At 37.9% G+C, this 20,105-nt stretch overlaps 1 protein-coding gene across 8 annotated transcripts in view; it reads right to left on the reverse strand.

Moving 5' to 3' along the window:
- LOC136836098 (protein Star-like) overlaps positions 1-20,105 on the reverse strand; it is a 162,889-nt gene that overhangs the window by 64,497 nt on the left and 78,287 nt on the right. For all 8 annotated transcript variants that reach the window (XM_067100071.1, XM_067100068.1, XM_067100070.1 and 5 more), the window contains 3 exons: positions 19,556-19,641; positions 13,521-13,613; positions 12,803-12,959 (listed from right to left, as the gene is read on the reverse strand). In XM_067100071.1, coding sequence (XP_066956172.1) covers positions 12,803-12,959; positions 13,521-13,613; positions 19,556-19,641 — 336 coding nt within the window. The remainder of the gene's footprint in view (positions 1-12,802; positions 12,960-13,520; positions 13,614-19,555; positions 19,642-20,105) is intronic.

Genomic DNA, 20,105 nt, shown 5'->3' on the forward strand with positions numbered 1-20,105 from the left:
TGCGTCTCCCCTCTCAGAGACAGTTTTGATTGTTCTACGGTGCCTCTCCACAATACCATTCCCATTTGCTCTATAGGCGGTGCAAAAATATCTCTGAATATTCCATCCATCCAACATCATCTTTAGGGCCTCTGATCTTAACACTGTACTATCATCCGTAAGAATCTCATCTAGAGGACCCCGTTCCAGAAAAATCTTATTCAATATATCTGCTAATTTACTTCCTCTGCACTTTCTCTTCAGACCTCTCCCCACCGCAAATCTGACAGGACCATAGTCAATTAATTATTGACAAATACTGTATATTCCTATAATGTGTGACATTCATGGCAAGTCTCTTCCAATCTCTGACCACACTCATACTACCTGCCTCGTGCACCACTGAAGCAGGACCAATTGACTGACTCTGCAAACAGCTTTTCACATGTTTCACCAATTTTGTTTACAGTATTAATTTTGGAGTCTAGTTTCTGTGCTAAAAATGTAGTTTCTATCTACACCCATATGATCCCTACTGTTCTCCTCTCTCAAATGCAACATATCTCCTCACTGCTCACCTGGTTCTGAAGCCAGCTCTTTTTAACCTGGGTCAAGGCATCAGCCTTGTTCTTCACCGCACTTACTAGTGTCACCCTCAATTCTAAACCAAATTCTTCAATAAGCTCCTAAGCTCCCTCACAATGCCCAATCATCACTTGATTATCATCTCTCCTACTCCTTTTGTCTGCACCCTCTTATCCTCTGTGATAACCGATTTCATCCACCTGAGAACAGTAGGAGGATCAGTCTTAATCTCTAATTTCTCTAGTCCCCACTAAAGGGCAAGGTTGATGCCCTTTAGTACAGCTTCCAACTTGGCCACATTAATATGATTGCTGTCATGTTTCTTTTGCAACCAAGCTGCATCCTCAACCACAACACCACCAATCTCCAACACAACTCCCAACGCTAAACTACTTGCATCACACCAAAGAACCCCATCCTCAGACAGAGAAACATGCCACTGCCCTTGCACTGGATCATCTTCATTTACCTTCCGGACAACCTCTTTTAGCATCAACACAACATCTGAGTCTCCATTACTGTCCCATGATCCACCACCTGCTCATCTCTTCACACAGCCACAAGCTCCTCATAGTCAACTGGCAAAGGGGTAGTGGCCCACCAATTTTCCACAAACTGAAAACAACTCTCATCTTGATATCTCATCTGAAATCACTGGGATGGCATTATCTCTTGCAAAATACTGAACACCATATTTCTCACTTAAGACCCAAAGCAGCACTCCCAGCCAAAGTCTCAGGTGGTTTAGCAATCAATCCATTCAGCTTTAAGTATGTGACCAACTCAGAAGCTGGCACCTGAGTTTCATCAACCAAAATGTCATCAATGTAAGACCTTGTCGAGTCTTTTATGTCCTTATTCTTCCCCAAAATGTTTTTAAAAAATTTCCCATAATTTGAGGAGCAGAATTCAACCCAAATCCCAACCTTGTTAAACAGTAAGTTGGTCTTTTATAATTTACAAGTTGATAACACAACAGCTTCTTGGCCACTCTAATTTGCAGATATGCCAACTTCAAATCTACAATAGCTGCGTTACCTTGCATTCTGCGCCATTCCCTTAAGGTCTCACCACACACATCAATAGCATCATTCCCAGTATGACACTCTACAAACTTGTTTAGTTCTCTAAAGTCCAGCACTGGTCTAACTTTATTTCTAGTTGGTTGTTCAACAGCCATTAAAGGCAAGACCCTATCCTCAATCTGCTTGTCCCAGGGGAGCAAAATACCCTCTTCAAATCTATCTACTTCCTTCTCGAACTCCTCTCTCTTCCATTCATCCCGTCCTTTATCATAACAACTAATCTTATTCATCAACTCTACTTTATTTCCTTCTTTGACGAACCACTCTACTTCCATTGACTACTGATTCAAATCTTACCACAAAATCTTTATCTTCCATTGTAATAATACTGGAACCACAAGTTAAAGCCCACTGACAATACGATCATAAAATACGTAATAATATATATATATATATATATATATATATATATATATATATATATATATATATATAATATATATATATTATAATATATATATATATATAATAATGTGTGTGTGACGTGCTCTCTTGTTATAGCAAGTTTAGCGTATTTTTATAGATTTATCACAAAAAGTGCATTTCTCTCTCTCTCTCTCTGAGCCGCGGCCCATGAAACTTTAACCACGGCACACACACATATATGGACCCTCATGCCCGTGGCAGGGCTCCCCCTCACCTCTCCCCCTCTGGGGGGTGGATGATCAACATACCAGTTTGCAGCCCAAATTTACGAAAAAAGAATTCGTGCTGCCACCTGCCCAGCAACTCCTTTCGCCTCCTTTCTCTCTCTCTCTCTCTCTCTCTCTCTCTCTCTCTCTCTCTCTCTCTTATATATATAAATTTCTGACTCACATCAGGATCGAAGCATCACTTTTCTCTTTCTTTTGCTCTTGCTTATTCATGAATTCTTGTTTTTTTCGTAATTTTGTGGATATGGCTTGTGCGTGTGTCTAAAATTTTGAAATGCAATGATCTGTCGTTTTTATTATTTTGACATGTCACCCCTTCTAAATATAAACAAAATCAATAAAAATATAAATACAAAAAATAAAGATGAGAGAGAGAGAGAGAGAGAGAAGAGAAGAGAGAGAGAGAGAGAGAGAGAGACTGACTACCTCTCTCTCTGTCTTAAAATAAAAATAAATAAAAATTAAAAAATTAATTCTCTCTCCACGTTACTGAGACCAACCAAGTTTGATAGCTAATCACGGATTTGTATAAGTTACAATATTTTGCAATTTTATTGCAGTACGACAATGTTGAAAGTAAGGGAACAAAATAATAAATAATTTAAAAATCATTAAAAAAGAAAATTAATGAAATATGTAGAGTAAAAAAAAAATAATTCAATTTGATTACAATATTTTTCGTAGTTTGCCCTCTTTCTCTCTCTCTCATCCCCCCCCTCTCATTTCGCTGGGATGCTTAGCAAAAAGACAAAAAAAAGAGAGAGAAAAATAAGTAAATGAAATTGATAGAAAGAGGACAAGATGACGAACTTGGTGGATGGGACATGATTTGGGCAGGCTGGCCAATTACACAGTTTTTCGTAAAATACATATTTTTTTATATTCAATCGAGTCTTCGCACAATACAATATCTTGGCTTCCATTTAAATTCCATACCCATTTGATTTCATGCCATCTCTCCCCAGCCCCCTCTAAGAGATGGTCCTTCCCCCGCCCCTCTGAGATGGTCTCCTTCCCCCCCCCTCTAAAGGATGGTCCTTCCCCCCATGCTCCCTCTTAAGAGTCTCTCTCTCTCTCTCTCACAATGTACCCAGTTCAAAAGTGTGACTTTGGTGTAGAATAAAACATCTAGACCTGGAGGGGAGGTTCGGAGGAAATCTCTGAGTAAGGAGTCCTTTTTGGGTTTAAGGAAGAGAGAGAGAGAGAGAGAGAGAGAGAGAGAGAGAGAGAGAGAGAGAGAGAGAGAGAGAGGGAACTAGAACCACCAGTCTCTTTTTAGAGAGAGAAAGAGGAGAGAGAGAGGGGAGAAAGACTATATATATACTGTTGTATATATATATATATATATATATATATATATATATATATATATATATATATATATATATATATATATATATTACAGCGATCGTATCGTCTATGGGGCCCACTAACTCGTGGTAGTTCCAGTGTCACTACAATGGAAGATAAAGATTTTGTGGCAAGATTTGATTTTATTGTAGTCAATGGACAGTAGAGTGGTTCGTCAAAAGTTAAGTATACCTTAGTTTTACCAGACCACTGAGCTGATTAACAGCTCTCCTAGGGCTGGCCCGAAGGATTACACTTATTTTACGTGGCTAAGAACCAATTGGTTACTTAGGTTCGTCAAAGAAGGAAATAAAGTATGTATATAATATACATATATATATAAATGTATAATATATATATTATAATATATATATGTACATATATTTATATTATAAATATATATATAATATATATATATAAATATATATATATATATATATATATATATATATATATATATATATAAATATTTATATATATATAATATATTTATATATATATATATATATATATATATATATATATATATATATATATATATATATATATATATATATGAGACGTCGTTCATTATTGACAACTTTGACTGAACAATATCGAAGAGGATGTTTATAATGCAGTAAAGTTGAGATAACTTTAAATATTTACCGAAATAAGATGAGAAATTTGCAGTCTTTTTGTTTGTGTTTTTACGCCGAAAAGCTCCGCAGGACGCCATGTTTATTAACAGCCCCTCGGGGATTCATGTAAATACCTAAACAAAAGAGGCAAATTTCTCACATTTCGGCTAATTTTTCTGTTATCTCACTTTTACTGCACCATTTACTATATTGTTGTCAAAAATTTTTCATTAATAAACAATATCTCTGTGCAGAGCTCTTCCTTAGAATTACACATACACACACACACACTATATACATATATATATATATATATATATATATATATATATATATATATATATATATATATATATATATATATATATATATATATATATATATATATATTACAAAATCTCACCTGGCCTACATACTGTTTTCCTTGTTCAGGGTCCAATCTGGGGTCTAGTTCTTGAACAGGGGGAGCTTGCTTGTATACCTTGAAAAAATCTGACTGCAATTGCTAGGTCAGACAGGAAACGTAATAGAAAAAACAGTTGGGCCGAGTGCCATAATTCAACTGATGTTTAGTTTAACTGGAATATATTTACAATTAAACACATCAATCAGAAGACTGGGGAATGAGAGGCAGATCTAACAGAGGCTGCCACGCGGTTAGTTATGCTATCACTATTAAAAATTTGAATAGTCTATGATTAATCCTCTTGAAAGGTATACTGAAGAACTGATTGCAGTGGCCTTTTCACTGCAAGAAGCACAAGGCAAGTCGATGTTTCCACAGCTGATGTACCGTCAGCAATTTGATGACGCCAGCGGTTACACTAGGATCATTATAACGATCTCGGGCGAATCGAGGGCTGCACCGAGGGTGCCAAGATAACTCGATTCTGGTACGATATACTTGCATTAAAATTCACACCGCGCTAAGTGAGTCACGTCTTTGTGATAGCTCGCACTTCAGAAAAGAAAGCGAGATTGCAGTTGGAACTAAAGATATGTGACTGTTGAAAATAAACCTCTAGTCAGGACGTTACCTTATAACGGAGCAATGGAGGGACCTCGTCGAATTTCACCAGTTCTGGAGGGATGAGGTTAATGGGAAAATGCACGGGTAATGCGACTGGGTGGTCGGAAGGTAACCACTTGGAGGAGTCAGCTCAGGAGCATGCAAGGGGTAGTGTGTCGATCTGCTGACGGGGTGTTCTCAGAGCGACGGCCGCTGTTTTTCGCCTTATATGACCTCGGGGGCTTATTTTCTTGCTCCTCCCAGAGGTCACTGTCAATCGCAAGATGGCGGTCGTGTCCTCATTTTGTATGTTGGGGTCTTTCCCAAATCCTGGTGACTTCTGGCAACCCATGTTCGCCAGTTTTTATGGGGAACTCAACCTTTCTGTCGGATTTTCGGCAGGCTTCGTCTCCATTCGCCTTTTATCTGAAAAGAGGCAATTCAAGCTGTCACCAGGTCTTTGGAAAAGATAGACTGATGCACCAAAAGGGGGAGCATTGAGAGAAATTTACATACGGGCCGAGTTTCTCACGCCCTCCTCAGTTAGGTATCAGTGCGAAATTAGGTTATTTTGGGGTGCAAAACAGTTTGGAGGTTTGGATTTGCTTTCAGAAGCGGTTTCCCTCTTAACAATATATAATTTTTATATATAATATACTAGGTTTACGAAAGCAAATTATTTTAAGTGTGTCATTCTTCATATTACATACACGTTTTCTTTCATTATTTTGCACTAACTTCATTAAAAATTGGCTGCCATTGTTAGTCAGTTTCGTAAATTTATACAACGTCCGTTAGCACCTTCGTTTATTTATACAACGTCCGTTAGCGCTTTCGTTATTTCTGTACTGTTATTTACTTGCAAGTCGTCAATCTGCACCACTTCTGGGGCAAATGAATAAATATCGAGAGACTGACAGAACCAATTATGATTGGCCTTCCTTTACATAAGAGCGGTACTTTTATCCTAGCGTATCGAATGTTCTGGCGTGAGTATCGTGTTCGGAATAACTAATGTTATACAACCAAATGTCTGTAAAATATTTCTGTTGTCAAGTGTTATCTGAAAATAACATAAAATTCGTGATGAAATGTGTGGCACTTGAGTTTGCGGTAAACTTAACTTTTTATCGTAAACTGGGTCCACATGATTGTAGAAATGTGTTACCAGCAGGTTTAATCGACGTATACATGTACTGTTTCCGAAGATTTTTTGTGTTACAACACGGACGACTGATTTTTCTAACATTATCTTGACACCCCTCGTAGACCAAACCTATCGTAAGGAGCAGAGTCCTTTTTTTTTAAGGGGTTGGGGAACTGAACCACCAAATATGGAACAAAAATACACGTAAAACTAATTTGCATATATCTACTTTCCATTCATCTTAACGTGTAAATCAAAGTGCCAGGCCGAGACACACGTCCAATTTCTGTGTTCCATTTATGAAGAGGTTCATGGTCGTGAATGGACAGCATGAATTCAGGGTTAACATATGTAAAACATAAATTTGTAAACGAAGACGTTTCTGGCCGTGAATGTACAGTGAGTCTTCAGGGGGGTTAACACATGTTGTACATAAATTACAGTTCTTGTGACAAAATTAACTGGGGTGATACTTAAGAATATCATCACCATCATCTCCCGATGCCAAGTGAGGCAAAGGCTCTGTAATATTCCACCACTTGTCTTTCCTCTCTTGTATCTTTAAGAGAATCTCTAAGTCTCCCTGTCTCCCTTCTCGTTGTTTTCATTCAGTCAGGTTTAAGCCTTCTAACTCTTTCCGTGCCCATACGAGCAAGGCTGCACAATTACGTACTTTTCTCCCAGGGAGTTGTGGAAAGGATGTTTCATAGCCATTTCCATTCATCTACATATGGAACTTCCAAAATTTCCCGTACAGTATAATTCCTAGCTCTATCCTGCCATCTTCAAACCAAGATTCATGTCCGTATGGCAGTACAGATCACACTAAATCCGCTGTACATATAAACTTATTTTAGTATGCAATTGTCTTTTACTAAATCCCAAATCAAAAGAACATGTCTGTATATCACTGTTCGTAAATATTTGTAAGGTTCAACCTTAATAATCCTTCCACCTAAGGACGTTTCCTTTGTGCACACACTCCTGACAGTACCCCACCAATACTACAAATTCACTTTAAAAGACCCTATCACCTTTAACGGGGAGCCCATAGCGACGCAAGCCCTTACATAGCCTAATTAATATTAACCTGTGGACTGTCCACACACTGAAGCACAATACGTATAACAAAAATATCGTGTGCGCAACTGCTTCCCATTATAATAAGCTTTTTCATCTTAAAGATTTTCATTGATTTCTCCAGGCTTCTAAGATTTTGCATACCAAATATTTTCACCACACCTACGTAAATGCAATCCCTCGGTTACCATATTCAGACCACTTCCTGTGGTACCTCAGCTAGGACCTTCAGATACCTTTCTAAATAGACCTCATGAACTCAACAAAAACTATTGAAGCAAGACCCAATCTTTCGTGTTTTATTTTATTATTATTATTTTATTTTTTTTTTTTTTTTTAGAGATCGGTCACTCCCACTTCTAGACCGTGGCCATTCCTATCGTAAAATACAATGCACGCCGGAGTGCAATTTAGTGTGAATATACAAAATGCGCACTACCGCATATGGAACAGGCCAGAAAGGCTTTTTTTTGAACAACCTTCCGTCGAATTCTAGAATCATTACGTCATAAGAGGCAAATGAGTCAAAAGGAGGGTAAAACTTTAGACTACTACAGCTCCCCTTTGTTCGGGAACCACCAGTTTAGGGGCAAAATTGGCGCCGTGTTTAGTACCAGCCCCTTGGGGTTGAAAGTAAAACCATAAACAAAAGACAGGAAATATCATAAACATAAACAAAAGGTAAAAATAAACAAGATAACAAAAGGCGGTAAATGTTCCTGTCGGCGACTGACGGAAACCACGCTGCGGTCTTCAGTTTTACCCGAAATGCGATTGAAAATGTAATTGTGAAATAATCACCTTATCCGTTACGTCTAAGAAATGCCAACCGAAGTATCATAATATGGATGCGTGAAGTTTTCAGATGGTTTATGGGTACGTGGGGTAGGCCTAATATTCACAATGTACAAACCGGTCACCAACAAAACGTCCTAGATCGAGTTTCTCTATGATTTCTCTGAGCAATGAGGCATATTTATCTGGAGAATGTGAAATTCGTGAGACAAACAAAATATCCATATATCTTTGACATGCGAAACACCGTAGGCTATATAAACAGACGCCACGTAGTCATTAAACCTGGACCTAGGTTAGGCTACAAAAATCTTTCCGTTGTCTTAAGAAACGCTTGCTGTTCTTAGCGAATATTTTACATTAAAACATGCATAATTTGCCGCATGTAATTTTGATGTTTTTCAACATTCGGTATTGGTTACAGTATGGTGAAAAAAAAAAATCAAATTGGCTCCCGTAGACAGCGCTAATAGAATCTTTTGCCAACGAAACAACCGCATAGGGCAAAATGAGCACAAAGTATATTTCCTGAGTTCACACTTTCACATTAATCTAAAAAGAACATGTACTCACCAAACACACAGTCTTCAAGTCAGCTTCTCTGCATACGTTGACACGGCACGTTCACTGTGCATAATATGTGCACAACGCTACAACGCACTTGATCAATCGTCAGACAACCAGGCGTACCTCGTCTACGTTTGACTCACGGGAGGATAAAACTTAAGCTATGGTTCTTTTCCCAAGACGTGAATGGTACTTTCTTTTAATTCCAACCAAAAATATTAATTTTCCTCTACATGATTTCTTCAGTATTATCCGTTTTTTGAACAAGTTAATGGTTTTGTAATAAAACAGAAATAATTAACAAATTCCCCATTTCTAAGCAAATCAATCGCTTATATGTCGAGAGCATATTTGCGTGATCACACGTCCCACCCTTCGTTACCTTCTTTTTAACGTGCTTTTTCCCATTTTTGTATGGGGTAAGCACGATGCCTTCTTTTGAAGGACTTTTGATTTGGCTTTGGGGTAGACCGTAGGTGTCTACACGGATAGCAAAGTGTCCGCCTCTCTGATCAGTCGGCTGCGGATTTGAACCCGCGCCACAGACCTCTACGAAGTCCGAAGCTGCTGCTGTAACCGACTGAGCCATCGAGGATCCTAAGGACCCCCAATCCCCATTCGCGCTCAGCACCGGTTTTAAGACCGCCATACAAGCAACGATTATCGCATACGATATCGGTATCGCAAGTCACCGGTGTGTGGGTGGGGGGGGTGGTCATCGCGCTGCCAAAGTGGGCGGAGTCTCGTGATAGCGCGATCTCGCCGGCAACTTTCACATTGTTTGGTTTTATGTACAGCCCTCCACAGGGATAATCCCTCTCTGGCAGGCCTTTGTACGTTTTCAAAATAAGGTGCTTCTTATATTTTTAATTGTCTTTCAGCGTTTCCTCGTCAGTATTGTACCTCCTGCAGAATAGTTGTCTCTAGTTCTCTTTAAATTTGCTTTCTTCTTCTATTAAAATCGCATAGGTTATAGTAGTTGAGTGAAACTGGCGTTCTATAGTAAAACAAAAATACATTATAGCCTATGTCTTTTTAATTTTAATAGCAACACAATCAATTCTAGATTCATCGGAAGTGTGTGGATGACCACGATTTGGTTACGATCTGAGCTAAGTCGAAATCGCGACCGACGATCGGTGCGTGTATGACGGCCTTTATGAGTTGTAGAAGAGTGGGCGAAGCGTTGGACGTCGGGATGTGACTGTCGCGCAGATAAGGCGTAGCGACTTGTTTAAAATTAGGTTTTAATAGCCCATTCACTGAGACGCGGTTGTTCGATGATAGAAATACATAGCCTATCCGTGCATGAATGTAGGTTACAATAGCACAAATAGTCATAGTTCCCAGTTCGCTGTTGGAGTACCTCGGTCATCACTCCAGCATGTCCAAGAAGCAAATGAGCGATTGAAACAGACTGGATCGTGACGTCAATGGCCGTGCCGTTTCTTTCGACGCTCCTCCCCTTTCGACATGCTTGGTGACAAGTCTGAGCGTGAATGACCCGCCTTTTATTCCCCTTTCTACCCCGGTCGAACTTCTTACAGATTTGAAATGTAACATGATCGCTCTTTAATGTTGCCTAAGATAAAATTTGCAGGTTAATCGGACTTTGAAGGGGGGTAAAAACAGAATTTGGCGAGCCCATGCTTGGGTATACATGAATGTCCTTGCAATGGTATTTTTTTCGTCTTGATTTGTAAACAAAATCCATCAGCGCAAGCGCATTACGATCAAGTGACCGCTTCCTTGTACTAAGCATAGTTTTGAATAGTGCCTTTATGTCTTACGGGTGTTGCTACCAAATATGGGTTTTAAGGGGCAGAGCATCCCCGACGGTTAGACTGTGTGACGCAGTTTACCAGCTGAACAACCCGTGCAGGCACAAATAGCACTTAGTGATGCTTTTAGTATACCAATTCACCTGACTGTACGAGTTATTTACCCAAAACTCGGTTGCTCTTTAAAACCTTTTACGTTTAGATGATTACTGAAGTAAGCAAACATAAATGACACTTGCGTAAACTCATCAGAGGTAAAACTTAAAGCTTGTTATTAAAATTTACGGTGGAAAGATCTGTCAGATTGATACAATGTTCATGTCACCTGGAACTGATGTGACTTCACATCTTTTAAGGCTGCCGTAAAAGAGGACACCTGAAAAAAAATCGTCACTACCCCATTTAAGTACAAAACTGTTGACCGGATGAAAATCCTATATAATATAAGAAAAATAAAAATGCAGTTCACAGTTGCTTGACAGTTACACAGAAGCTTCATCAGCAACCGTCAGGCTTCCTTACATACCCCGGTTCATTTACCTTTTTTTGTATGCGTTTATATATATATATATTTAATTATATATATATATATATATATATATATATATATATATATATATATATAAATCTTTTAGGATATTACTGGTGTCCTTTCTTAGAAATCATTCCTTAGCGAAGTATCAGTCATTTTTTAAACACTGAAGAAAGTAACCAAGGAAAAACGTTTTAAGTCTTGTATATTTTTAAATTTTCTTCCACCGATTATCCAGTGTCTCCCTGGAACCCGTTTTACTCTTGTTGGTTTAAGCAGTTGATTGGGTACTTTGATATTCAGTCGACAGTAGCGGTCCTGGTCGTTTCGGCTGCAAGTCACTTAAGCCGTAACATCCAAAACAATGTAAGACGTTATGTTTATGGTATTTACCATTATTATTTCATGTTTTACGTACATCCCCAAGGGGCTGGTACTAAACACGGCGCCCATTTTGCACGTAAACGTGCTTACGGCCTAAATGACTTACGGCCGAAACGACCCGAATGCGACAGTAGTGGGTCAGGGCTTCGGAAGGGCCTCGGTGAGGCAATCCCCAGTTCAACCTTTGCCTTACCTTTCCTTCCCTCGTATATGAGGGCTCTGTACATCTTGCGGAGAATCCATGTTGTGCATTGTATATTTCAAACAACCAACTGTATATCAATTTATTTCTCTGAAATAATACTTCTTGAGACTTCTGCATGAAACTTAGTCGCACAGAAAATGAAAATATTCTGACACTCCCAAACAGGCAATCAAGACTGCACACAGGTATATCACAGGATGGCAATGGAATCAGTGTCACTACTTGCTGCTCTTTTGTGCCTCTCGGGCCACACTGTTGCCCACATACCTCACAGCCATATTCCCAGGACCCTGTCGATGATAAAGATACGAAGAGCTGGAATTTCGTTCATCGACGAGTTTTTCTTTTCTTCGTCACTAATCGTTGCTGCTGTGTCGTCAGGTTTGGTGGCTCCATTCAAAATGTTCTTTTTTATATATATCAATGCACCGGTAGAGGTGTAAAGAAACTGAGTTGTCCGAAGTCGTACCAACTCTTCTGGAACGTGTAGTCGTGGTGAATGGTAATGTTGGGATAGACCACCTCCCCCCCGGCGAGATAGCCACACCAGAACCCAAAGCTCCCCACCGTCACGATACTGTGGTCGCTAGACGCCAAAAGGGCCATGTCTAGTTCTCGGGGTGACCCTGAAATTCAGCACACAAACAGGCTGATTTAAGAACTGTTAACGGTTTTACTGAAAATGAGTACATTTAACACTACAAGGAGCATATTCTTTGTAAGAAAAAAAGGAAAGATAATGGTCTACTTGTCTACGTCGCCACACCTGCAGATGCATATCTTTGTCCTCACTTGTTCAAACTTTGCTAAAAGACAGACCCAGGTTGAAGATGAGATTTTGGCTTACATCCGCGTAATTATTTGTCAGCTTTTACATACATAGAGAGAGAGAGAGAGAGAGAGATAAAACTAAGGCCTTGCAAACAAAAGAGCGGAAAAATTGAATGTAGGGTATACATATAATTTTGTAAGTACTAGATAAAATGCCAATAAGAGGAGGCGGGAGCAAAAACGAAGTTATCCAGCTCACCTGGCGTGTAGATTACATCCGTATGATTGGCAAACGCCTTCTTGACGTAATCCATATCGTCGGAAGCCACGAGAAACCGAACCTTGGGAAATTTCCTTCTGTAGTAGGCCATTGCTCGCTGGTAGTAAGCGTCTTCGGGTAACGTCGATTGAAACTTCTGGAATAGGATTCGAACTCAAGGAAAGCATTTCAGAATTTTATGGGAGTGTTGCAAATGTCGGTGAAATTGAGACCTTAATTCCATTTATTTTCATAAAGTATTGCTAATAAACCTGTTCTTGTCTGAACCGACTTTGTCATCTTTCTTGCCTTCTCTTAACTTTTATACAAAGGAATAGTTAGTCTTGTCACTCATTCCTCTGGAACCTTTCCCTTTCTTGAACATACTTTCCACACTCTGGTCAGCCATTCGATCACACTTTCGCGGTTCACCACCGTACCATAGTACCTCTACTCCTGGTGTCCTTACATTGTCCCGCTTAATTTGCCTCTACGGTTAAATGTCTAGGATTCTCACCTCGCCAGCAAGGTCAAAGGTTAGATGCCTAAGCAACACATTAGGCACATTCCAACGTCTGTTCCATTCAATTATGCTTCTGTTGACCTCAGCAATCTAGGCAATGCATCGGATACAGATGGTTTAGCTGATTACAGTGAACTGCAAATCAGGTAGGAAAGGGCATAATACCTAATAATAGCACACAAAAACAACAATTACCTTTATGAATTCAACATAGTCAGTTCTCCTCACGTGAAACCCCACGATCACTTCTGAATCAGTCCTTCCGTTCTGTGCCCAGAAGGCTTGGACCTGTAAAAAAAAAAAGGAAAAAGATACACAGCTTCACCAAATATTTTGTAACATGAGATAAAGAAAATAAATATAAAGAGAGGAAAAAATTATTAAAGAAATCAATCGTAATGCCATCAAAGCAATGCTGTCCATTCCATGAAAAAACCACAAAATATTGTAAGATTTTTCGGAGGAATGTTCAAGATTTTGCTTCAGTAGCTGTTAGGATTTGATTACGAGAAGACAGTTAAACAAATAAAAACAATTTAACTGATAGTTATCTAAGAGAGGCCAAAACCATTTTCTTTCACACGGACTGAAGCCTGTAGTGACCAGCGTATCTCACCCCCGCCGACCCCCGCCCCCCAAAAAAACGAGGAAATCGAGAAGAGGTCACTTTGCTATCAAAAATACATACAGACACAGCCACACACATATAAATGTATATATATTATATACATACACACACACACACACATATATATATATATATATATATATATATATATATATATATATATATATATATATATATATATATGTTTGTATAATAAATATACATTACACAAACATAAATATATATATATTATTATAATTTGCAAGAAGTCGCTAAAAGCCAACCCTTTAGAATGTTAAGAGTGGGTTTGTTGCTGCATAGCCCACCCAAGTTGACCCAGACACCAACGCATAAATCTTATCAGTATTCTGATGTCTCTTCCCCTTACCTGGGACGGACTTTTAGATGGCATGGTCAAAAATGGCAAGGATAAGAGGTTGAGCGCTGCTCCCTTAAGCAGCTTAAATGAACTAAGCTGCTTAAAACAACTATTCTACGAGGCAGAGTGATCGCGCTGAATTGTCTTTCCACAGGACACCTGGGGAGATGCAAGCAGATGGTCAAAACACCTGGGAGATGACACATCTTGGGCATGGTCACCATGCGGGCCCAACATCGGGGTCCCTACCTTCGGCAGATGCCTTAAAAGGAGCCAGGACTGGGGACCTTTGCAGTTAGCAGTTAGCCAGGCACACGCGGGAGATTGTTGCGAGATGCTGAGAGCCCCCCTCCCTTGTCACCACCTGAACCTCCTGACACGGATCCAGTCCCTTTGTCACCACGTGGACAGACTTCCCGTGAACTTGTGTAGAGTGCCACGAGTGCGATCGCCCATCGTCATTCTTCGCCAGAGCCCCGCTCTCCCCATGGTAAAGTACAAGTGAATACTTTCCAGTCACGGCATTTTGCCCTTAAAAGTGTTTATTGAGTGCCAGTATATCTCTGTATCCATTGTGCCATTTTAGTGCTATTTCAAGTGTTACTGTTCCAGTCATTCATTCCTCGAGACCATCTGCATGTTTTCTATTTTCTCTTGCTGGCGTGTAATTCTTAAATCTCTGTTGCAGAGGGACCCATTTGCCGTGGACTCTTCTTGGGCTGTGCCTTGCGACCATTCAAGTCTCCAGTAGGAAGACTTCCAGGCTTTGCAAGCCTCCATATTATTTACTTTTCCATTTCTTTTGATCCTTTTATTGTAAATACAATTACTTTAGTTAACCCCAGTGTTTAGGTAACATTCCCTCATGAAGTAGAGCCCTGAGCTCATATGAAACATCCCTTTTTCTTTTCTTTTTATGATTCCCTGTACAGTAAAGTCAGATTCTCAAGGCCAAGTGAGCAAACTTCCGTTGCTGATCTGTTAAAGTGTTCTACAAATCCAGAAAAACCAGGGAAAATCATAAAAATATGTATATGTGTTTGTGTAATTTATATATATATATATATATATATATATATATATATATATATATATATATATATATAGTTAGTATACAATGTGTCATCTCAGTTTAATATATAATCATCTCTACTGTAATTACATCTTAACCAGGTGTTTTCCGTCTCCTAAGTTTCTTTATTACTGAATCCACTTCAAAAACTGTAATTTCATTCATATGTATATTCAGGTCCTATCCAGCTGTAGCACCCTGCACACACATTAAAATGTTTTGGTATTTAAAGTAGTTTCGTTGATTTTAATGATAAGGTACAAAAAATATAAAGGTTCCCTAGTTGTTGTTGTTATTATTATTATTATTATCGTCATTATTATTATTATTCAGATGAATCCTAAAGATGCTAATTATAATCTACAGATTTATGAATCAATATTTTCAAGCAGTAACCTTATGGATGGGAGATTCAGACAGACTTACATCTTGAGATTTATTGATGATACATATGATCATTAGAGAATAGTGATATCCTCTTCAATGTGCTTATCCTAGAGCAGTGGTTCTCAACCTTTTTTGGCCAATGCACATTTTCACCATATGTTAGAATGTCATTCCTCCCCCTTTCCAAAGTTGTCTGCCTCGAAAGGTGCATTCTAAATAATATGCAACAAAACACTAACAAAAACACACAAGCTAGTGGAGAGAAAGCCCAGCGTGACCTCTCAGTAGTGTAGACCGATGCACACTGCGTTTTGTGTGGTCCTAGAGACAGTTTGAGCCTGCCAACCTGTGGTCACAATCCCCCCCACCCGAAACTTTGAAAGTCTCCCCTAGGGGGGAATTCCCCCTGGTTGCGAAACACTGTCCTAGAGCTTTTGATATTCCTAATATTAATGAGGATCTGCATAAAATAAGTTCATTTTGAGATTAGGTGAACTTTAGGTTCACACTGAAATCTACAAAAAAGAAGGAACACTAGTTTTGATATAAGAGGACCTTCAATATTTTCATTTAATATACCTTTGGTGTTATCTGTTCAATATTTGGCAGCTTTGCTAATGATTGCAGGATGAACACGCTTTAGTATTTAATTGACACTCCGTGGTCAATGTACTTCTATAAGAAAATCCGTTATTAAATTCAGTTATCAAGAAGCAATGATTATTTTTTATCAATTAGGATTATCCATTAATTACGGTTAATGTTAAAATATTTCACATAGTTTGATTACTACTGTGAATAGTCAATTCAGTGAACATGCCTTTGCATTTAGATAACTATTCTATACTTGTATGAAAGTCCTGGCCTGGTGTAGAATTTACACATTGTATCTATGGAGTATATATGTATATATATATATATATATATATATATATATATATATATATAATGTGTGTGTGTACATATATATATATATATATATATATATATATATATATATATCTATATATATATATATATACCCACAAATAACTATACACATTCTATTAATGTGCTTTCGAATTTTTAATGTTTATACACTACTCTTTTCAGATGTCAGTAACATCCGGTAACGCTAACTGGTTCATCTATACTTGCATCCATCATTGTTATCGCTTTTACTCTTTCTTTCCTCCCAATCATTTCCTCCTTTAGAAAGTGACAGAACTGTCGTTTATTTATTCCTAATCCATTTAGTGTAATAAAGTGTTTACACTGTTGTAGTGCTTTATTCTTTAAATGCTTTGCTAAACTTGTTTAAAGTTGTTTTACAATCTTGGTTTGAATCACTATACCTTATTTGATTTACTTCATATTATAACTTGTATAGTTGACGTATATATATATATATATATATATATATATATATATATATATATATATATATACATATACACATATTTTATAAATATTCTGCTGTTTGCCCTTTCACATTATTTTTAGTAAGATGTCCTTCTAACAAAGATGGGGCAGCGTCTCTGCTCCAAAGCTAAACAAGCAGAGGAGTAGGCCGTGTTTTGAAAAATAGCCGTTTTTAGTGGAGGATAGGTTAGCATTAGAGACCTCAACCAACAGTGAGGTTTCACTGCAAGTAAGCTAGTGAAGGTGGTCTTTAAGCTTCCTTTCCTCTGTCCTATACATTCAACATGCAATATCTCGTCAATTTTTCAGAATGCCGGGGCTATGGGACGAACGTATGGACAAACGTGCTACACTGACCTGACTGATGCCAGTAGAGATCGACTTTGAGACTAAGAGCACGTTTCGTGCTCAGGCTAACACACCTTTGTCCTTTCCTATCTGTTGTTTTACTCAGTGAATCGACAAGTGTTCGAGAACCCCGATCAGCGGTTGCAGTGTGCCGGCAACATATCTTAACAGATAAGTCTGAAAATTGACAGTTTTTCATCGATTGCTATTATTCTTCCACTGTACTTAAATCTATTGCATTTGTTTTCCCCTTCAGCCACACACTTTACGAGAGAAACTGGTATAATCATATTTCTTTTATGAAGTCTAGTGTATGAATAATTAATATTGCCCAGTGAAAGTGTAAGTAAAAGTACAAGCAAGCCTTGAACCCTGTGCCCATTGTTTGGAAGAGAAATAGCCTTCCCAATACTAAAACCGCATACGATATCCACTCGAGTACAAACCTTCATTGTGTTATATTCTTTTACGGGAGCAGGGAAAATTGACTGCATCAGATGTTGACTAAAAGTTCATGTAATTTCTTCACTATCAATGCACATTCTTTCTTTGTTGGGACTAAGTGGGAAGTAAAGGGGGTTTGATGTAATTCATTTGTTATAAAGTAATCCATTATTCCATATGTAGTTTCTGACTGGCGACCTATTCCAATTAAGTAATTGTCTGTCTTTTGGGGGTAACTTCAGCTTCAATTGACAGTTTACATGTGCCTTTGGCGAAGCAGGGCTACATAAAATACAGTAATCAATTAAAACTCATCCATAAAACCCACATAACTATATATATATATATATATATATATATATATATATATATATATATATATATATATTGTATATTGTATATATGTGTAATTGTAATAACAACAATACAACTTTTGCTTTTTCATGGACTTTTTGGATACGCTGAAACTGAAAAAATCGAGAAGTTTAGATGATATTAATGCTATTACAATGACGTAGGTATCTGGTAAAAAAGTGATCGGTAGATTGTATATACAATAGACGAGGAAAGTTCTTACAGGGTGACGAGACATGCATGAACTTACCGCTATTTCTTAAAGATCCCCTCCCATTGTTTTCAAAGGGAAAGAATTATTTTTTGACTGCTGGGCACCGTAACTGGTGTTTTCCCGAGACAAAATGACTAACTGGTATTTGTATTTATTACTAACACTCCGGTGAAACTGACGGGCTTCAGTAAGCGATCTTTTGTTTACAAATTCCGCGCATTTGACGTGATTTTCTGACATTCATTATTTCTTTTTCTCAGGTCACATGGACCAGGCAAACAACTGGAAGAGATACGGTCGTTGCTATCATAACCCTTTGCAAACAGGGGGCTAGATCTGGGCTCATATAAAGCTTAGAATTAAAACAAGCAGTAGTCCAAGTGGCTGGCAGTACCGTGAAAGTAAGTCAGTATTCAACAGCTCTTCCTAGGTTTGGGCGTCCCAGGAGGAGAAAATTTCTGAGTTTCTCATAAAATAAAGCGTGTACTGGAAAAAGAGCCATCCTTAAGCTCAAAGTGAAAGAAGGTATCAGACGATCCTCAGGATGTCTCTGTGAGGTGCATAAGCGATCATTTTGGCAAAATATCGCGACTTTCGTCAGGGTTAGCCAATATTGAGTGTTCGGAACATTATAGGTAGGAAGGCATTTTCACAGAAATGCAGAACAAAATCAATGTTTTCCTTTGAAAACAATGGGAGGGGGTCTTCAAAAATAACCCAGTAAATTGTGCATCATCAATCACCCTGTAAAAACTTTCCTTCTATTTTAATGTGTTGTGTGAAGTAATATATATACTATATATATACCATATATATATATATAATATATATATATATATGTATATATCTCTCTCTCTATATATATATATATATATATAATAACAGGAAAGTGAAATATTTCGATTTCAAAGAGATAAACTGTTATGAATATCTAGAGTACCCAATATAACTCGAACATCCAAAGGTAATAAGAAAGCAAAAAGGAACAAAAAAAAAAAGAAAGCGTATAAAAACAGACACTAACCTGGTTTTGGATATCTGGTGAAAATGTGAACTCTTTTATAATGTCTTCACGGAATGTGTTGAACAGCTGAATTTCGAAGGGATAGCCTGAATAAAAGAGAAAATCATGGTGGTATTTATGGGAACTCCTTCCCCAACTTTCTCTCTCTCTCTCTCTCTCTCTCTCTCTCTCTCTCTCTCTCTATATATATATATATATATATATATATATATAACTCAATAATATAAATATATATATATATATATATATATATATATATATATATATAATGTATACATATATGGTTATATATCTATATATATATACATATATGTGTATATATAAATGTCTGTGTATTTTGACGTGTTCGTGCTTGGGTGTATTATAAATATATATACACAAACAGAGTGCAAAATGAGCAATAACAACATTAGTAAGCTACTTTCCATTATCTCTTAAAAACTGCAAAATTATAATATTGTAAATGAGGCAGTAAGCGTAAAAATACATTGCTCTTTTTCCACCTTACCTACGAGAGGTCGCCGATAGGACGACATTCAATTTATTCCTT

This window comes from Macrobrachium rosenbergii, chromosome 56 (assembly GCF_040412425.1).
Source record: "Macrobrachium rosenbergii isolate ZJJX-2024 chromosome 56, ASM4041242v1, whole genome shotgun sequence".
NCBI lineage: Eukaryota > Metazoa > Arthropoda > Malacostraca > Decapoda > Palaemonidae > Macrobrachium > Macrobrachium rosenbergii.